The 18,738-nt window shown below is 44.4% G+C and overlaps 1 protein-coding gene across 2 annotated transcripts in view; it reads right to left on the reverse strand.

Moving 5' to 3' along the window:
* NEMF (nuclear export mediator factor) overlaps window positions 1–18,294 on the reverse strand; it is a 36,768-nt gene extending 18,474 nt beyond the window's left edge. For both annotated transcript variants that reach the window (XM_075926147.2, XM_075926146.2), the window contains exons 1-17: window positions 18,136–18,294; window positions 15,835–15,903; window positions 14,964–15,066; window positions 13,418–13,543; window positions 13,190–13,338; window positions 12,902–12,969; window positions 12,422–12,508; window positions 10,444–10,520; window positions 9,025–9,095; window positions 8,859–8,934; window positions 8,300–8,362; window positions 7,769–7,846; window positions 6,840–7,048; window positions 3,917–4,105; window positions 3,435–3,498; window positions 2,630–2,718; window positions 1,846–1,949 (exon numbers count right to left, since the gene is read on the reverse strand). In XM_075926147.2, coding sequence (XP_075782262.2) covers window positions 1,846–1,949; window positions 2,630–2,718; window positions 3,435–3,498; window positions 3,917–4,105; window positions 6,840–7,048; window positions 7,769–7,846; window positions 8,300–8,362; window positions 8,859–8,934; window positions 9,025–9,095; window positions 10,444–10,520; window positions 12,422–12,508; window positions 12,902–12,969; window positions 13,190–13,338; window positions 13,418–13,543; window positions 14,964–15,066; window positions 15,835–15,903; window positions 18,136–18,194 — 1,681 coding nt within the window. In that variant the 5' untranslated portion in view covers window positions 18,195–18,294. The remainder of the gene's footprint in view (window positions 1–1,845; window positions 1,950–2,629; window positions 2,719–3,434; window positions 3,499–3,916; window positions 4,106–6,839; window positions 7,049–7,768; window positions 7,847–8,299; window positions 8,363–8,858; window positions 8,935–9,024; window positions 9,096–10,443; window positions 10,521–12,421; window positions 12,509–12,901; window positions 12,970–13,189; window positions 13,339–13,417; window positions 13,544–14,963; window positions 15,067–15,834; window positions 15,904–18,135) is intronic.
* Between the last annotated feature and the right edge of the window lie 444 nt (window positions 18,295–18,738).

The following is an 18,738-nucleotide window of genomic DNA, read 5'->3' on the forward strand; positions in this document are numbered from 1 at the left end:
GAGGACTCCCAAGTCTGAATTAGAAACTGAGCTAGGCGGACCACTGCCAAAACATTCACAAGTTAAGGAACAGTAATTCTGTCTACTTGTCAATTATGGCCAATACTAGTCATTTATTCTGACATCAATCTCATGACAACCTTAGTTCACCTTAGCCCTTCAGTATGCAGCACCTCTGAATTTTGCATTGTGCTGTAGGAAAGGGGTTCTCCATGTTTTTCTTCCTGAGGGCTCCCACCCCACATCCTAACATCCTACTAAAGCTTGAGCCTACCTGTGCCCCAACAACTGTTCTACTACATACGTCCCTACACTGGTTGTGACTTTTGTAAGTGTGTAGTTGATTAACTGATAGCAAAAGCTGATCGGTTAATGCTACATGCATTTCCACTCCCACTCCCCCGCACACACACAATTTTTTAGCAGGCTGGCCAGCAGCCCAGCTCAGTCCTGGCTTGTGCTGGGTCTGGGACCTACGCCCACTGCGGCTCTGCATTTTAAAGTGAATTAGGAGCCAGGCGGCATGGGCAGTCAGTGAAGGCAAGGCTGGGGGAGGCAAACCCCTAGCCCCACCTCCAGCACCGCCCCTTTTTCTAGGCCCCACAAATCCCCTGCCCTCAGGAGGCGGGGCAGCGCGCCACACGCATGCTTCCCCCTTCCAACCATGGGGAGGGGAGTGGGCATGCGCTTGCCGCAGCCTCCCCAGCCCCAGTGGAAGGCACACCGTGCTGTGCAGTCCAGCTGAGCCCAGCCTCTCCAGCCCCGGAGCACCGGAGGAGGGGAGAGGCAGGGCATGCTGCGCCGCGCGGTCTGGCCCAGCCCAACCTCTCAGCTCCAGAGCACGGGGAGGATGGGCACTGGGGACAGTAACACTCCGCCCCCAGAACACCTATAGCAGGCATTCTGGGGGCAGAGCCATGCCTGGCAGTTGCTGCCTTCCCCCGCCTTACATACCCAAGGCTCATGCCAGGCAGGCAGCCCGGCTCAGTTCTGGCTTGCACTGGGTCTGGGAGCTCAGCGCCTCCCCCCCCCCCCCCGCCTCTGGACAGGGGCTGCTGCCACTCTCTGTATCAGAGCACCAATGTGCGAGGAGCTGGTTTTTAAACTGGCTCCCTTTGCAGACCAGCTCCCGTCTGGCACCCCACACTGCTACCTCTGATGCAGAGTGGCAGGGGACTCCTCGGACGTGGGGCTGGAGCACACTGGCTGCCGGCTCCACACCCGGGGACTATAGAATAATTGAGTAACTGATAAGAATTCCTGAGGTTCATCGACTACTCAATTAACCGATATTTAATATCCCTAGACCAGCGTGAGGGGAGTCAAGCAGGTCAGCTGCAAGGGAGCCCACGCCACAGGGGGCACCATGAAACAAAGTTGCTCAGCTTCAGGGCCCCAGGCTTCAATGCCACGAGGTGCAGCTCCAGCTTTCCACCGTCCCCAACAAGTCTAAGCTAGTCTGCTTGGTGAATCCCCTGCAATCTGCTCGCCGTCTAGGGCCCCAAAGGAGAACTACTGTGTAGGACAATACTAGCTGTATCTAGGCCTTATGCTCCTCCTTGTGGAACAATGTACAAGGTAAAATCTGCTGCTTTGTAACTCAGCTCAGGCAATTTCAAAACTATTGGGTGAAGAAGCTGCATTCCCTCTCACACCTGGACATAATTATAGAGCTCTCAAGACGATGTACAAAAATGAGAATGCACACAAGCAAGCTGGATTTTACACACAAGCTAATAAAGACCCAACAGCGTTCCTCCGCTCTAGATGTACAATACAAGCATTTATCCCAATCAGCAAAGAAAACAAGAGCCATGCGGACATGCTTGATTTAATCTTACTAACCGGATTTCAAGTATCGCTTCACAATCATTTCATTCTGCTGCTGATCTCTTCCAGCGATAACGAGGTAATTTTCAGAGCTAATAAACCACAGGAACTTCTCAAACCTGTTAAATGACATCAAATTACTCTGTGTAAAATAACTGGATTAATTACAGAAGCATGATTTTACCAGGGGGTCAGTACCTTAATGTATGATAGGTAGAAACACAAGTATTCCCAAAGACACTTTGTTTTGTTGACCAGCTGCAGTTTCAGATATGTGTATATGGCATAAATTCAAGGTACTGAATACATGTAATTGTACTGGCGATCATATTCTTTAAAAGGACGCATCAAGCAAATCACACTTCTTTTTTACTAAAATTGCTACTTTTAAAACAGCATTTTATAAAAAGGGGAAAAGTATTTTTATTTTATTTTCCAGGTTTACTCTGTGTGCATTTGATACTACGTTGTGTACAGTCAGTCTCCCCAGTTGTTTGTTTGGGTCTTTTATATAGCAGAGAAAATGTTTAAAAATGTTAAGAAAACATGACCCCAATCCCACAAAAGCCCCCACACAGCAAACCTACATGTCCATGCAGAGCACCCTTGAAGGGGCCCTAATAGGGCAGGACTGGGGCTTATAACTGAAGTCACAACTGGCAGGGGATGTATGTACAGGTATAGAAACAAAATACATTTAACGCTTTAAAAAAATTAGATTTCATGTCAACAATGTCCTTTTAAATTTGCACAGAATCACATGTTAATCTAAGAGGGTAACTATCAAAAGTTTACTTGCCAATAAACCTTTCTTGCTTTCTGAATGGTGGTAACTGTTTGAACTTCTTTCAATGTTTGCTTTGTCTTCTTTTCTGCAGATTTGAATGCCTATTTAGATAAAGATGGACATTCCCAGTTCCACAAATGTAGTGATCATACAACCAATAAGCATACAATAGAACAGTGTGAAGAAAAATACACCTCCCCCAAAAAACATAGATTGAGACAGGCTACTCATTTGGCACATAATTCAATTTGCAGTCCTAAAACCCATTCCTGCACATGCAAAATTAGAGGCCCTTCATCAAAGGCAGTCTTAAAGTCTTCATGAGACATGAAAAAGGCATATCTCCATTGCCCCATCATGTTATATGTAGAGAAACTACATCAGCTACCTGGAAAAACTTAAACAACAAACAGTCTTGCAATATCTTATAGATGAATCTTATACAAAACACATAGATGGTATCATGAGCTCTCGTGGGCTTTTCATCTGAAGAAGTGGGTTGTGCCACCAACTCGGCTACCTCCCTGAAGCTTATCAGCTACCTGATCATTTTGATTCCTATTAATGGAGCCACAGGTACTGATGTGTCAGCATTTCCATTATAAACCCATTTTTAGTTCATAATTGTTGATGGAAATGTTGGTCCTACATGTGGGTTACACTGTTTTGGTAAGCTTGATAGGTGGGATTGAAACTTTAAATAAGCACAACTGTACTATTAACACAAAAAGGTACTTTGAAAGTTTGGTTTAGGTAGCAATAAAACATCTTTGGTTATAACCATATTAAAAACAAACCAGGGAAAGGTAACAAATACCTTCTCTGCAGCTTCTACTGTCTTCTGTGTCTTTTTGGCTGCATGTCTCTTATGATCATAATATCTGTGAAAAACAAATCCATTTTCATCACAGATTCCAGCTTATTAATTCATTTGTACAGCCTAATTCTTCCCACGGTACTTCATGCCAGTAGTGAATACTCCATTTTGATAAGGAAAATGTTATATTTGGCTTAGCTTTTTGCTTATTGCCTATCACCATTCATATGAAAGTTGTAACAGTTGAAATGAAGTAACTAATTTATTATCCTTTCTAGAAATCATGTCTCTATATTTGCTTTGCAAAAAAAAAAAAAGTAGCCATTATGTCCCATATCTGACTCTATGCTTGATGTAATTAACGTTAAATTAAACGATTGTCAGAGATGGCTTAACTAGTGAAGGTAAGACCACACACTCTAAATATTTATTTAGGAAAAGACAGGTGCAATTACACTGGTGAAGCATATTTTATATCTTACTTTTTAGCATTGGCATACGCAGACAAACTGAGATCAACATCAACCAACAATGGCTTGTTTTTCTGAGGTTTCTTCAGCTGCTTATTTTTATGCTTTTTCTTTTTCCCCTTTGGTTCTTCAACTTCTTTCCAATGATCACCTTCATCATCTTCCTCTTCCTCCTCCTCCTCTGATAATACGTATGGGTTTCTACCAAAATATAAAAGTATACTGATTGTCTTAAGTACTCCAGACTTTTTGTTGTAAAAGTCATCAAGATTCATGTCTTCTTCCATTCGCTTTGTAAATAATATTACAAAGGATACACATTCTTGTTTTCAATCTGAAGAAAACTCTATGGTTATGAATGAACATAAATGCATAATGAAAACAGTTTTGATAATGCACTTTCAGACAGGAAAAGGAAAAGCAGAACAAAGATGAAATAAGTACAAGGTATTTTACCTTTGATCTTTTTGAAAAATGAAGAGTAAATTGTGGCTCATTATGTTTAATCAAAGCAAATGCAAGACAGACAATGGTCTTGAGATTTTGTGAAATATCTGTTTCAGTATCGTGAAACTATTCTGAGGATGTATTACTTTGAGTAACTTTTGCCATTCCTGGGCACAGCGAGCCTGCCTTCTATTGCTATGTTTGGCACTGTAGCCTTACAGAGATAGAGGAGCATAGAGCATAATGTTTTCTATATGTCACACAGCAAAGTACACTACTGTTTCCACTATTTTCTATAGATTCAATTATCTTCAGATGGCATGTATGATTCAGTGTGTGACCGTCATTCACACTGTAAAAAACAAATAGAGAGACCGATACATTCCCAAGGCCAGAAGAAACCATTGGGATCATCTATTCCGATGATACCCAATTTTTTCCTCTTGCACCCTCCCTTTACCAGTAATGGAACGGGTCCGTGCTCCCCTGAGTCAGGAGCAGAGTTGTGGCTAAGCTGGGAACTCTAGTCAGGAGCTCAGAGTAGGAACTGGAGCAGGAAGGGGATCTGAGCTGCAAGCTGGGAGCAGGGCTGCAACCACAGCTGAGACCAGGGGCCGGGGCTAAGCCAAAGCTGAGCTGGAGTCAGAACGGGGCTGGGTGTTGCCACCTCTTTGCCCTGTCCCCTTTCCCCCCACAGGAACTAGCCCAGATCCCACTGTGCTCTCCCGATGTTCCTTTGCTGTCCCACACTTTGGGGACCACGGATCTAGTCTGACCTCCTATAAAGGGCAAGCCACAGAACTTCCTCAGAATAATACAGGAAGCAAATTGTGACAGTGAGCAGAAGCAGATTCATTTCAGTCCCACATTCTACTCAGAAGTAGGGATGACAACTTGTAGTCAACTATACAATTAACCGATAAGCCTAGGGTTAGCGGTTAACCTTGTCGACTGCACGCACTTCCCCCTCTTCCCTTGCTGCCAGCACCAGCTCCGTGGCAGCAGCCTCCCCCCTCCCCACAGCAGCCTCTGTCTACAAGAAGCTTGGACCCCCTGTGGACAGGGGCTGCTGCCACCCCGCACTGCTGCCTCAGATACAGAGGCAGCAGCATGAGGTGGCAGTCAACTGGTCTGTGCAGGGAGCTGGTTTTTAAACTGGCTCCCCTCGCAGACTGGCTCCCGCTTGGCACCCTACACTGCTGCCTCTGACAGAGAGGCAGCAACGTGGAATGGCGGGGGCTCTACAGAAGGGTGGCCAGAGTGAACAGGCTGCCAACCCCACCCCTGGGAACTACAGAATAGTTGGGTGACCAATAAGAATTCATGCAGTTACTCAACTATGTAATTACCCATTATCTAACATTCCTACTCAGAAGCTGGAATATATATCTGAAAACCCATATATGCACTTTTTGCTTATTAGTCCAGTTTTCTTTTTCTTCACTGACTAAAGATATTTTCCACTATTGGTTTTTTATTATTAGGCTTCCTGATAGGGGATACTAGCTCAAACTAAGGTCTCTACTATATTTGGATTTTAAGATGACAGGATTTCCAAGCTATTTACACAGTGAAATATATTTCTGTTTTGCTGCCAATACCTGCAGAGCCCTTGTATACCTTTTTAAAAACATTTTACATGTTCTCAAGGGCAAGGCACTGATCCAATATCAAGCTTCTCATGATGATTTTCCTGGAGGGAGCAGAATGATCTCAATATCAGCTCACCGCAGTCTGAACGAACTCTTAACTTGTTTATTGGGCCATCTTGGTCCAGCCAGCCCTGAGGCATGTTAAACTCCCAGCTACATTCCCGATTAGCATCCAGGACTGTCAAGATCCTCCACGTTACTGATTTGTTAATGAAACAAAATACAGGACTATGTAGCACTTTAAAGACTAACAAGATGGTTTATTAGATGATGAGCTTTCGTGGGCCAGACCACTGGCCCACGAAAGCTCATCATCTAATAAACCATCTTGTCTTTAAAGTGCTACAGTCCTGTATTTTGTTTCAGCTACACCAGACTAACACGGCTACATTTCTATCACTGATTTGTTAATGTATTCGTTTTACATAATATGCTTAGTGCTGCCTGCTGCATCAAACCAAACGAGAGAGAGGTTTCCTAGAATTGCCTGGGACATGCAAGTGAAAGTGATTTTGCACACTACTGCCCTTCCCTTAGACATTTCCTACTGCTTTTTAAATGTGTCCCGCTTTTATATGCTTGACGAGTCTATTTCAGTTACTGAACTGAAGGAAAAAACAAGACAGGAAAGTGCATATTGGATCCATGCCTCTCTGTTCACAAAGCCCTCACGTTCTGAGACTGCTATAACCCAGCACCATGAATTCATCTACTGATATCTATTAACTGACAAAATAACGTAAACCCAAATGGAGATGCTCTTTTCCTACTTAACTTGCTAATTGTGGAATGAGTTCCCCTTTCGTTAATGCCTTGTTGATCCACAACATACTTACTTCAGTAGCATTGTGATATGGTTTGTCTGGAGCTTTAATTCTTTGATTGCACTTGCGACAGGGTCTCCCTGAGCCTGAGCTTCTTTTACAATTGCTCCAATTTCCGTCCAGTCTATCTGGTTGGCTAACGCACTGCGCACCACCTGGATAGCTCGGTCAACTATGTCCAGATTCATTTCTACCAGCTCTCCTTTTACCTTATCAATTTCCTTCAGGAAAGAAAAAGCTCTCTTACAATTCAGACTATAAACCAGTTTACAATGTACAAAAATGCCGATTAAAGAAACATAAATCCACACAATTAAAACAGCTGCACTAAACTTCACCACCACACTGTTCAAAATCGGGTTCTGATCTTGCAATGGGATCTAGGCAGGCAACCTCTTCCAAGTGTATGCAATGCATCGACAAAAAGTAGTGTATCATCATAACTGTTCACACTTCACCAAGAAGGGAGAGAAGCCAGAGCAGGGGTGGGCAAATGCTGACCCACAAGCTGGATCCGGTCTGCCAGGGTTAGCCCTGGTCGCTATATTTACCTGCATGTCCATAGGTACATGCAATTACAGCTCCCCTTGACCAGGGATCGCTGTTCCCAGCCAAAGGGATTAGCGGGAAGCAGTGTCCCGGTCCGTGCCGCTTCCCAACGCGCCCCCATTGGCCAGGAATGGCAATCCACAGCCAACAGAGGCTGCAATCACCCATACCTTCGGAGGCAGAGGTAAATATAACAGCAGTGCCCTGCCAGGGGCTAACCCTGGTGTTATTGCCAACCCCTGAGCTAAAAGGAACTTGCTAGTGACCAAATATTTTAATTTGTCATCTCACGTGAACACTATGGAACATAACTTATGGTGGAGATGATACTGCATGGAATGTTAACAATGTTTTCTCTCTAAAATCTGTCTGATGGAAACTCATAGTTCTACCTGGGCTTGATGAAGAGCTTCTAGTCTATGCTCATGATCTTTACGAACATTATCCAGCTTCTTCAGGGCTTGTTTTTCCTGTCAACAGTCAAACAGAAGAAAGGAAAAGCATATTACAAATTGTACCTTCCGTTCTACAGTGTGAGATATTCAACACCCAACCGTGTCCTATTACAGTACAGAGACAAAAGAAGTGGAAACAGGATTCTGTTGAGCACTGTCATAGAAAGAGTAGAGAGAGCCACTTCAATGTGTTTTGGATAGGCACGCCCTTGCTGATTAGCTATTCAATGCTGTTTGTACAGAGTTTAAGAGGAATCCACAAAACATTGTAACATAAGGATCATCATTTCCCAGCAAGACAAGCTCTGGTGCACCAACCTGCTCCATACTAGCCTGCATCTTTTAGAACAAGCCGGCACCCACCCACCAAACTGTAAAGAGCAAGGGCCTGTCAATCAGGCAATTGTCTAGCATCCTGAAGCTCTAAAGGAGTTAAACCAGATGTTCCACTTCTGAATGAGCCAGTACCTGTTGCAAAGCTTTCAAATCAATCTTCTGACCTTCTAGCTTGGAGTAAAACTCATCCACTGCCTTCAAGAGAAAAAAAGTCAGTTTAAAGGATCTCAAAAGATGCAATTGCCTAGATCAGGAAAGAGTGAGCAAACAGGGGAAGGTCTGTTCCTAAGAGGAAGATGCAGAGATTGCAAACAGGATTCTAATCCTAAAATAGGTTTCAGTAATTTCATCAGGTCTACCTAGTCAAGGGCCAATAGCAAGGTACTTAAACACAGGCCTAGCTTTAACCATGGGAATGAACTGGAATCAAATTCACAATTCCAACACCAAACAATTACAAAGCCACTGTTACTGGACATGGCAGACAAACTGGGAACATAAATAGGTCAAATGTAGCCACAGAGAAACATTTTACTTAGCTTATATCTTTGTATGATACTGATTTTATGTGCCAAACTAATCAGGCATAACAAAGCATACAAAGGTGGTAGGTTCAGCCCCATATTTTCTTGAATCTGTCTCATATCAGTCATTTCGACTACTTAGTACAGAATAAGCAAAGCCACCATACCTTATCAAATGATTCAAACTCCATGTATGGACACTTCAAATGTTGAGAAAACAAGAAAGGATGAAATTCTTCATATCTGTAAGATATACATTCAATAGTATCACTTGAAAACTAGTTTATCTTAAGTACTCTAGTAAGAAAAGGAGTTAATACTTCAAATATTTACGTGAGGATTTCTTCTGCAGGTTTATCTGGCTCTAGGCTTGGCTTTTTCTCCCGCTTCTGGATAATAAAACCCTTTAAAAGAAAAAAAGAAAAAGAAAACATAAGACACCACATTCATACTCATTTCTTTCCAAGAATCTTAAAAGGTATTTTCTCTTTACCAGGAACAGTTCAACACCTTGCAACCATCTGACACTAAATCCGCAGATTAGGGGAAAAAAGTGCTAAGTGACTTCACAGGTAAAATTTTGGCCATACACTTTACTCCAAAATATTCCAAATGAATGCTGAACTTCTGTAACAAACCTACGTCTAGAATGCATCACACAATCTTTGCATTTTAGGGTGTGTCTACATTACAGGGTTTTGTTGACAAAACTGGACTTTTGTCGACAAAACTATACCTGCGTCTACACTGCTGCTGAGTTCTGTCGACGTAACGTCAAGAGAACTCAGCAGTTTTGTCAGTGGCTGTAAACCTCATTCTACGAGGAATAACACCTTTTGTCGACAGAGTTCTGTCAACAGAAGGTGTTATTGCATCTACACTGTCCTTTGCGTCTACACTGTCACGTCGACAAAGCTTTGTCGACAGTATCTGTCAACAAAACTTCTGTCAACAAAAGCCTGTAGTCTAGACGTACCCTTAGATTTTAAACAACCCTTGGTTGTTTGGGATGCAATAATGAACAAGTCAGAATGAATCGTACCACAAACTGAGCAATTCTTTCCTCCCTGAAGTCAGAGAACTTGTTCTGAGCCTGCTGCCTTATAATATGGAAGAATGGATGGCCGGTAGCACAGGTTTTCCACTAGAGCTAAAAACGATGAGAAACACTGACACAGATCAATACAGAAGGATCAATTTACAGTCATGTTGCTCGCCAGGCTCATGAAGAGAGATACCTTGAGAGAAATAATTGCAAAATTAAATGTTGGTTCCTCACTGAAATACAGCCTAAGATTATTCTGATATCCCTGAACTCTTCATATGTTAAATTAATATCCCTGTTTAAATGAAATGATGACACGCAAGTCAGATAGGTCCTTTAACTTCATTATCTCATTTAGAAGCTGCGTATCCAAGGCAAAGGGCACATATATATTTTGATTAGCATCAGGAGTGCATCATAGCAGCAAAAATAGAATACAGCCAGTGTTCACCCTAAGCTGCACATCAGCACAGATTCACAGGTTATTAACCAGCCCTCCCCAGTCAGAGGTTCACGGCTCCATGCACGAAAGCTGTGCTGCCACACAGCTTGGAGGGAACAGTAAAAACAACAATCTGAGAAGATATGATTGGGATGCTAAAGCAGTAGCAAATATTGACATGATAAAAAATTAACATGTTCTTCTATTAGACAGTTTAACTTTGAAATTTTTAAACATAACAGAACCATGCAGATATCAGATTTACCTTTCCACTGAAGTTGTCAGTTATCTTCATGTATTCTTCTGCCTTCTGTAAAGCAGCAAGTACCCTTTCAATATTTTCTGAAAGAAATAAATGGATTTTGAAGTGGCAAGAATTTTGGGATCTTTTACAATACACACACAGTACACTATTTAACTGATGAAGGGTAAAGACTGACAGACCAAAAACTAATCTATGCTACTAACTGCATTTCTAGTCAAGGGTATGGAGGAATTTTTTCCAGTGCACAGTTCTTGTGGGAAGTCTTGATTATGAGATTTTCTAATACTCCTACCCTCCGAAACAATCTAAAACCAGGATTCTTGTTCATCTCAAAAAAGTCTGCATTTTAATAATCATATTTAACCATCAACTCCTTACATGAGAAACAATGAGTCCATTTTGAAGCAAGCCTCATTTGGTATATTTTTTGAATGTTGAGATATTTCTTATTAAAAAAATGGGTGTATATACATGAATAAAGTATATGAGTGCTGGCACAAATACATAACCATGCACAGAAATCACAAACTGCATGAATGAAATTATCTGTCTTGGCAAGGGCTACAATTAAAATCACTATTTTTGAAACATTAGCCATAAAACTTTCTTCTTTACTACAGCATCTCACATGTAATATCTGAGATCTGTTATCATCATGTTAATTAGTTACAGATCACTATATTAAGATAGCTCTTTATCCCTCCAAAAAACACACACAGCAAAATATTGTTCTGATGTTATCATCTCTACCCATAATTATATATTCCAAATAGATTTAAAGCAACTACTCTAATTAATTCTAAATCCAGATTGCTTTCTAATCAATATGTATCTATCAATCTATATTTCATGACTAAAACTTTGATACATGACTCTTGTATAGGAAGCCTCTTATTAATCCTTCCTATATCACAATTAACTTTATGCCATATGATGAAGTGCTACTGTAACTATTTAGAATTGACACTAAAAGGCATGGGAAAATATTGGTGTATAAGCAGTGCTAGGGCTCTGGGGGTATGTCTACACTATCCCGCTAGTTCGAACTAGCGGGGGTAATGTAGTCATCCGCACTTGCAAATGAAGCCCGGGATTTGAATTTTCCGGGCTTCATTTGCATGAAGCCGGCCGGCGCCATTTTTAAATGCCAGCTAGTTCGGACTCCGTGCCGCGCGGCTACACGCGGCACGGACTAGCTAGTTCGGATTACGCTTCCTAATCCGAACTAGCTGTACACCTCGTTCCATTTAAAAATGGCGCCGGCCGGTTAGTTCGAACTAGCGGGGTAGTGTAGACATACCCTAAGAGAATAGAGTTCATGTACTCTTCAGCCTGTAAAATCTTACACTGCACATCCTTTGTGATGCTGCCCAAGGGTACACTGAAGTGCCTCATTAGCTGCTCTTAGTGTGAGGCAGTCTAGTCTGTGCCTACTGTGACTCAGCTCCCTGAAACCAACAACCTCTGGCAACACAAGCATTGCCTTCCAGCGCCTGCTCTCTGTGGACAGGTAACAGTAAGCAGACACCAATCTCCAGCTCCTAAGACTTTTCCTTGAAACATTTGGCCTCTTACCACTAAATGCTCACAGAATTATCAGGCCTGCTGTTCCCAAAGAACACTTCCCACCAGCTTTTCAAATTCAACTCAGGACCATCACAGCACTTACATACATTTATGTGTGGTAGGGGAAGTAGCGGGTATGAATACTGAAGACCAATAGTTAAACATTAAAAAAATCACGACACGCTACGAGCAACCAAACTTTACTAACAGGTGAACCTCCCATCTAAAGACGTTTATCTCCCCAAAAGTACTCATCGGTGTTCTGAGACCAGCCTGGCTAAGCTCCCTTCTTCAGGAAACAAAGCCACTGTCCTTTTACTTCCTCTCTGAAGGGTACCAACCTATCTTCTCTGTTCATCCAAATATAGTCAAGCCAACTTTTGGAGTGCGCAAATATTATAATCCTACATACCTTTGCTTCCCATCTGTTGATCTACTTTGGCATTACCAGACAATCCAGTTTCTATAAGGCAGTGTTCAATGAGTGTGGCTCCATAAGCTATAAAAGTAGAGAGAACCAGCTGCAGATTACAGTTTAAACATTGTGGTTGAAATCTCTATGAAGACTGATTAATTTCCAGCCCTGAACGAGATACTCTGGCCACCACTGAGAAAATTCAAGAAAGGTCCCATACTACAAGTGCTTCATGGACAGATCCCTATGCCCATATAAAGCACATTGAAGGATTGCAGCCAAGTTCCTATGCCTCTGAATGCCAGGCTTTGTATTTAAATTCCTGACTTTTAACAGATAATTTTGTATTTTATATGTAGGAGAATGTCTTGAATGTTCTGAGAGACAGCTGTGGGTTTTTAAGTTTAATCTTCACATTAAATCTAACATAAATGCAAACAACTTGTACATTACATTTATAATATTATCATTACTTACGAAGATGTGGGTTAAGGACCCTTTTTAGCAGTTCCCCCTGAGGTGCATTTGATATTGTTTCCATCAACCTAGGAAACATAATAAACAGAACAACTGCTATTCAGAAGCCTAAATGCACAATGTTGAATAGATTGTCCATGTTTTTTTAATTAAAGAGGAAAGCAAATAATTTCAATTTCATGAGAGCTACAATGTTCAAAGTATAAAACAGATTATTCACTCTTTTTTTATATGTAAAAGTAGCCTTTGCTTTATTTACAATATGCATATTACACAGAATGAAGTTACCTTTCCAAGCTAGGTAATGGTGCAGCTGCTTTAGCGTTATCAACTGGATACCGTTCCCGAACTGCAAATTTGACATCATCTGCCTCATCTGTGCGAAACCTCAGGATGTTTAAAATTAAGTATTCATAGTCTGTCAGAACAATGTTTCCCTGCAATAGCATCAAAACTGATCATTATTAGAGTCCTTATTAAATACTAATCTATAGACTAAATAGTTTTATGACTTACTCTGTCGTAAAGCTCAACAATTAGATGATAGGCGGCTTCATCACTTCCAAATTGAAAGTCTACAATTCTGTCTATACCCAGCTGTTTTACGTTGACAAGTCTTCTACTCTTTAAATGTTTACGACACTGCCAATGGGGGAGAAAGAAATATTAAAATACGCATATGTAAACAGAAAGGTTCTGTTCATGGTATTTTAAACTGAAATGTGTATTTAAATGACTGTCTTGCCTTTGACAATTTGAACACTATTATCTTGTTATATCCCACTTATTCTAGATGATTTCAAGAACTGATATAACTTACAAAACTGAATGTTACACACATGAGCTTCTCAAACTTTGAAAACAATCAAATTCTGACTTATTCTTGCTCTATAAAGAAAAATAGTAACTCCAAATTGCAAAAAACAAACAAAAAACCCACACCACTTTTGTTATTAAGCATTCAGCATTTACAGTATTAAAAACTGTACTATTTGAAATCTGTACTATTTGAAATCTGCATGTCTCTGCCATACCAAGGAGGGGAAATACTAGTGCAATCCAAGGCCCGGGTCCTGCAATGACCTCCACTCAGGGTTACTCCTGCAGCTACAAGACACCCACTGATATTGCAGGGGAGAAGGGGATTTGCACAGAGGCATTTAAATGAAGCTGCTCGCTGGTACATGGGTCTGCCTACACAGTCTCTTTGCAGTAGTGAGGACTCAGCTAACCATATCATTAATCCGATTCGGCAAGCAGATTGCATCTACAACAGATTCATTTGTGAACTGGAGCCTAATAGTCCTCTTCAAGACCTGAGACCTCAAATGGTCTAGTCCTAGAGTGTTTACTCAGGCAAGGTCTGCCCCGCCACCTCCAACCCTGGCCCGGGCTGGCCACCCCATGGTGCCAGCCGCTCGGCCCACTGACTCCAATCCTGGCCAGGACTGCCCTCTCCACCACCAGCCCCAGCCAGGATTGCACTCCTGACTGCCAGCCCTGCTGCCTCCAGCCCTGGCCAGCCCTGACTGAGACTGTGTTTCGCATGGCGCCACCCCCGGCCAGAGATGTGATCCCCACTTCGCCAGCCTGAGAGGACTGTGCTCCTGGCCGCTGGCCCCACTGCCTCAAGCCCTGGCCAGGACTGTGCTCCCATGGCGCCAAATGGGCATCCAGGGCTCGCTTGTCCAGCAATATCCGTGGTCCGGGATGTTGCCGGACCAGAGAGTCCCGGATATTAGAGGTGCAACCTGTACTCACTTAGCCAAAGTAAAATCCCAACAGTTGTTGATAATCCAGTAAACATGTCTGAGCTTGAGTATCAGTCTTAAAAACTAAACTTTGATATTGCCTAGTACCAAGTACCAGTTGTGTCCCCCACAATTCTGCAGTTTCCCTTCCTTCCAGCCGCTCCCAACTTCATCATCATCCTCCTGACCAAGATCCAATCAGCTAGTCAACAATACTTTAAGAGTTCATTTATGTGTTAGAGGTGAAACTGCAGTTTTGATATTCACTCTCTCTTCTGAAGGAAATTTCAAAAAGAGAAAGATTAATTCACCTTCATTGCAAACCCAGATGGCATCATATTCTTTGGCCACTCAAACTCTGTTGTGTGAATCCGTATGCCAGATTCAATTAGAAGTGTAGCTTTACAGTCTGGCCTGTTGACAAAATAAAGATTACTTTGAACTTTAAAAGCCATCAATAGCAATGACATTTCATTACATTACAGCTGTACACTAAAATACCACAGATTGCCCTACAACTTATAGTTAAAGTCAAAGAAAACTTTCACAGACAATGTTATAATAAATAATATTAGAATAGTTGAGATATACCGAGGCCAGGTTGATAGCAAAAAGATCAATAGTTAGTTTTTAAATTTAAGCTAAACTAAACAAAGGGCTAGGTATCATGAGGTTATTTGATTACTGCAAAAATATCCAGGAAGAAGTCACTTTGAAAAGTCTCCCACCTTGAGCACAGTCCAGTTGATCAGGTGCACTACAAATGGGGGAAAAAATGCTAACAGCCCAACACAGAAACTGGCTGACTGACTTTCCTGGCTCTGCGTAAAAAACATCAGACTGTTTGCTTCAGAACAGTAAATCTTATGACCATAATAATTACCACAGCATATACATGCACTGTTCTTGGTATTTTTGAGAAAAACTTTTAGTCACAAATCACTCCTGCTCCTCCATATATTTCTGTATTTTGTTTGTGAAAAGGGCAAAAACAATTATCTTCCTCCGATATTTTCTAAGGACTCCCATGATAAAAATATTTCTCTTCTTCAGGGAACACCAGAAACCTAGTTTTTAGCAAACTGGTTACAAAGGTTTGATAAGCAGCTAATAATACAAGACAAATATGTTCAAATTTAAGAAGGAATAAAGCAAAGTTCACAAATGTTAAGAAGGTCTTACTTTTGAAGGCGAATAAGATATGTCTTATTATCCACATCATAGACATTATATACTCTCATTCCCAATAAGCTGTTAAACAAAAAATACACTTTGTGAAGCCAAGATTGAATTTATATAAGTGTGTCAGAAAGATGAAGTGACAACTACATTTATATGTACACAAATAAGTTTCCTAAGTTACAAGATTTTATACAAATAGCATTTGAAGAGGCAACAGGGCAGAAGCAGTAAAATGGACAAACTTCGGGGAAACAGAATACAATCAGAAGATGCTCTATTAATTAAATACATGAAAAAAGGAACTAGAAGAGAATAGCAATTTGAAGTCCATAATGAAACTCCAGAATTTCAGTAACAATCCATGTTATGAGAGACTAACGCATATCATATCTCTACATCACCAGTTTACCACTGAAGCCCCACTTACACTAGCAAGCTAGCCCCCAGTTGATGACTATCAGCAATACATGTGGCTGAACAGGTTTTTACAACCCTTGAGGAGCTAGCTTTGGATAGAAGAAAAGCATTTTCAGCATAACTATAGAAAGCACAACTGCCTGTATTGCTCTTTCAGTCAGTAATTCAAGCCAGCATAAAGCAGATGATAAAATCACATGCAGATCACATCTAGAGGGATATTCAGTCCCTCTGGTATAATTGGGATAGGATGGGGGACTATGTGTGTCCAAGAGGGTAGCGGGATGGGGTCTCAGGGTTTTTTTAAGGAATAGTGGAATAAGGGATGGGGGTGCAGTGGGTCTGGGTTCCAGTGGGAATGTGTGTGTGGAGGGGTCAAGACGTCTCAGTCTCTTAGGGCATGTCTATACTTGACTCCTCCTTCGAGGGAGGAATGCAAACGTAGACATCCGAAATTGCAAATGAAGCAGGGATTTAAATATCCCACGCGTCATTTGCATAATCACTGATAGTGCTATTGCGAAATAGCGCCAATTTCACACAAAAAAACGGAGTTATTTCGAGAGAAAACCCTTCCCTTGAAATAACCCTTACTCCTCAAAAAATGAGGTTTAAGGATTATTTCGAGGGAAGGGTTTTCTCTTGAAATAACTTAGGTGGGTTTTTTTTCGCAAAACAACAACAGTAGGGTGGGATGATCAGGATTCTCCTGGCGTCTCACATGGGGCTGTTGTGGAGCATCAGTGCTCTCTCAAGGACCAATGGGGAAGAGAGGGGGCTCTCTAACAGGAGGCAATAGAGTTCCAGTTCCCGTGGGCAAGCTTTGGGTGTGGTAGTTCCCAGGCCTTTGACATCAGATGCTGAAGTGACAGGCTCCATCGGGGGCAGTTCCCGGGTTTTCACATGGGGTGGGGAGTCAGGAGGGCAGAGGGATGCCCCAGTGCCTCATACAGGGATGGGTGCTTTGGGGAGGAGAGGGGGGACATTTCCCCAGAGAGTGGAGCAGGGGATTCTGCAGGGTCTCACAAAGGACAGTGGGGTGGAGGTTCCTGTCGGGGGCCTCCCATGTGACGGGGGTAGAGGGACGGGGGTTCTCCACGGTCTCACAGGGCGGGGGGAGCTTCCTAGGAGGGGCAAAGGGGCAGGGTTCCCGGGGTCTCTCAGGGCGGGGGGGTCACGTGGGGGCAGTGGGGCGGGGTTCCCGGGGTCTCACAGGGCGGGGGTCACGTGGGAGCAGAGGGGCGGGGTTCCCGGGGTCTCTCAGGGCGGGGGGTCACGTGGGGGCAGAGGGGCGGGGTTCCCGGGGTCTCGCGGGGCGAGGGGTCATGTGGGGACAGAGGGGCGGGGTTCCCGGGGTCTCTCAGGGCGGGGGGGTCACGTGGGGGCAGAGGAGCGGGGTTCCCGGGGTCTCACGGGGCGGGGGGGTCACGTGGGGGCAGAGGGGCGGGGTTCCCGGGGTCTCACGGGGCGGGGGGGTCACGTGGGGGCAGAGGGGCGGGGTTCCCGGGGTCTCACAGGGCGGGGGGTCACGTGGGGGCAGAGGGGCGTGGTTCCCGGGGTCTCACAGGGCAGTGCGGGGTCACGTGGGGGCAGAGGGGCGGGGTTCCCGGGGTCTCACGGGGCGGGGGGTCACGTGGGGGCAGAGGGGCGGGGTTCCCGGGGTCTCACGGGGCGGGGGGGGGCACGTGGGGGCAGAGGGGCGGGGTTCCCGGGGTCTCACGGGGCGGGGGGTCACGTGGGGGCAGAGGGGCGGGGTTCCCGGGGTCTCACAGGGCGGGGGGTCACGTGGGGGCAGAGGGGCGGGGTTCCTGGGGGCGGCAGAGTGAGGGGGACGCTGAGGCGGAGGCTCCAGCGGGAGGGGGCCGGGAGGGGGCGGGGCGCTACCTGTCCCTGAGCTCGGCCAGCACCGCCCGGATGTCGACTGTGCTGAAGCGGGACTTCATGGCGCGGCGCCCCTCACACGGCGGCGCCCAGCCGCGGACGCCTCACACTCGCGCACCAGCGAGGGCTGCGCATGCGCACGGCGCCTCCCTACGGCGAGCCCCGGCAGACAGACTTGTGAGGCGCGTTCCGCGCCCCCGTGCAAGGCCCCAACTTCCCTGCGGCGCGTGGGCGCTCGCGGCGGCCCCCACACGACATATCCGGGCCGGGCCAGCAGGGGGCGCCAGCCTCCCTCGCTGCTGCCTCGGCTCCCCCGCTCTGTGCCCCTCCCCCCACAGGCAGGTTCCCTGTAGGCTGAGCGCTTGGGCGCCCAGCTGAGGAGCAGAGCGACCAGAGCCGGCAGCCTGCGCGCCTACGGGTGGTGCACATCCGCACATGCCTGTGTGCACATCACAACATTTATTCCCCACACGGATTAAAAATATTAAAGGGAACACTGGGGCAAGATCTGCCTCACTCTGCGGGTGTCCCCGTCTCCACCAGTAACGCCCAGTCGCTATTGTAGGGGTGCACCTGTCCCCGCTACTGGACCCCCCCGGAGATAGC

Source organism: Pelodiscus sinensis, chromosome 5, assembly GCF_052426305.1.
Source record: "Pelodiscus sinensis isolate ZL-2025 chromosome 5, ASM5242630v1, whole genome shotgun sequence".
In the NCBI taxonomy this organism is placed as follows: Eukaryota; Metazoa; Chordata; order Testudines; family Trionychidae; genus Pelodiscus; species Pelodiscus sinensis.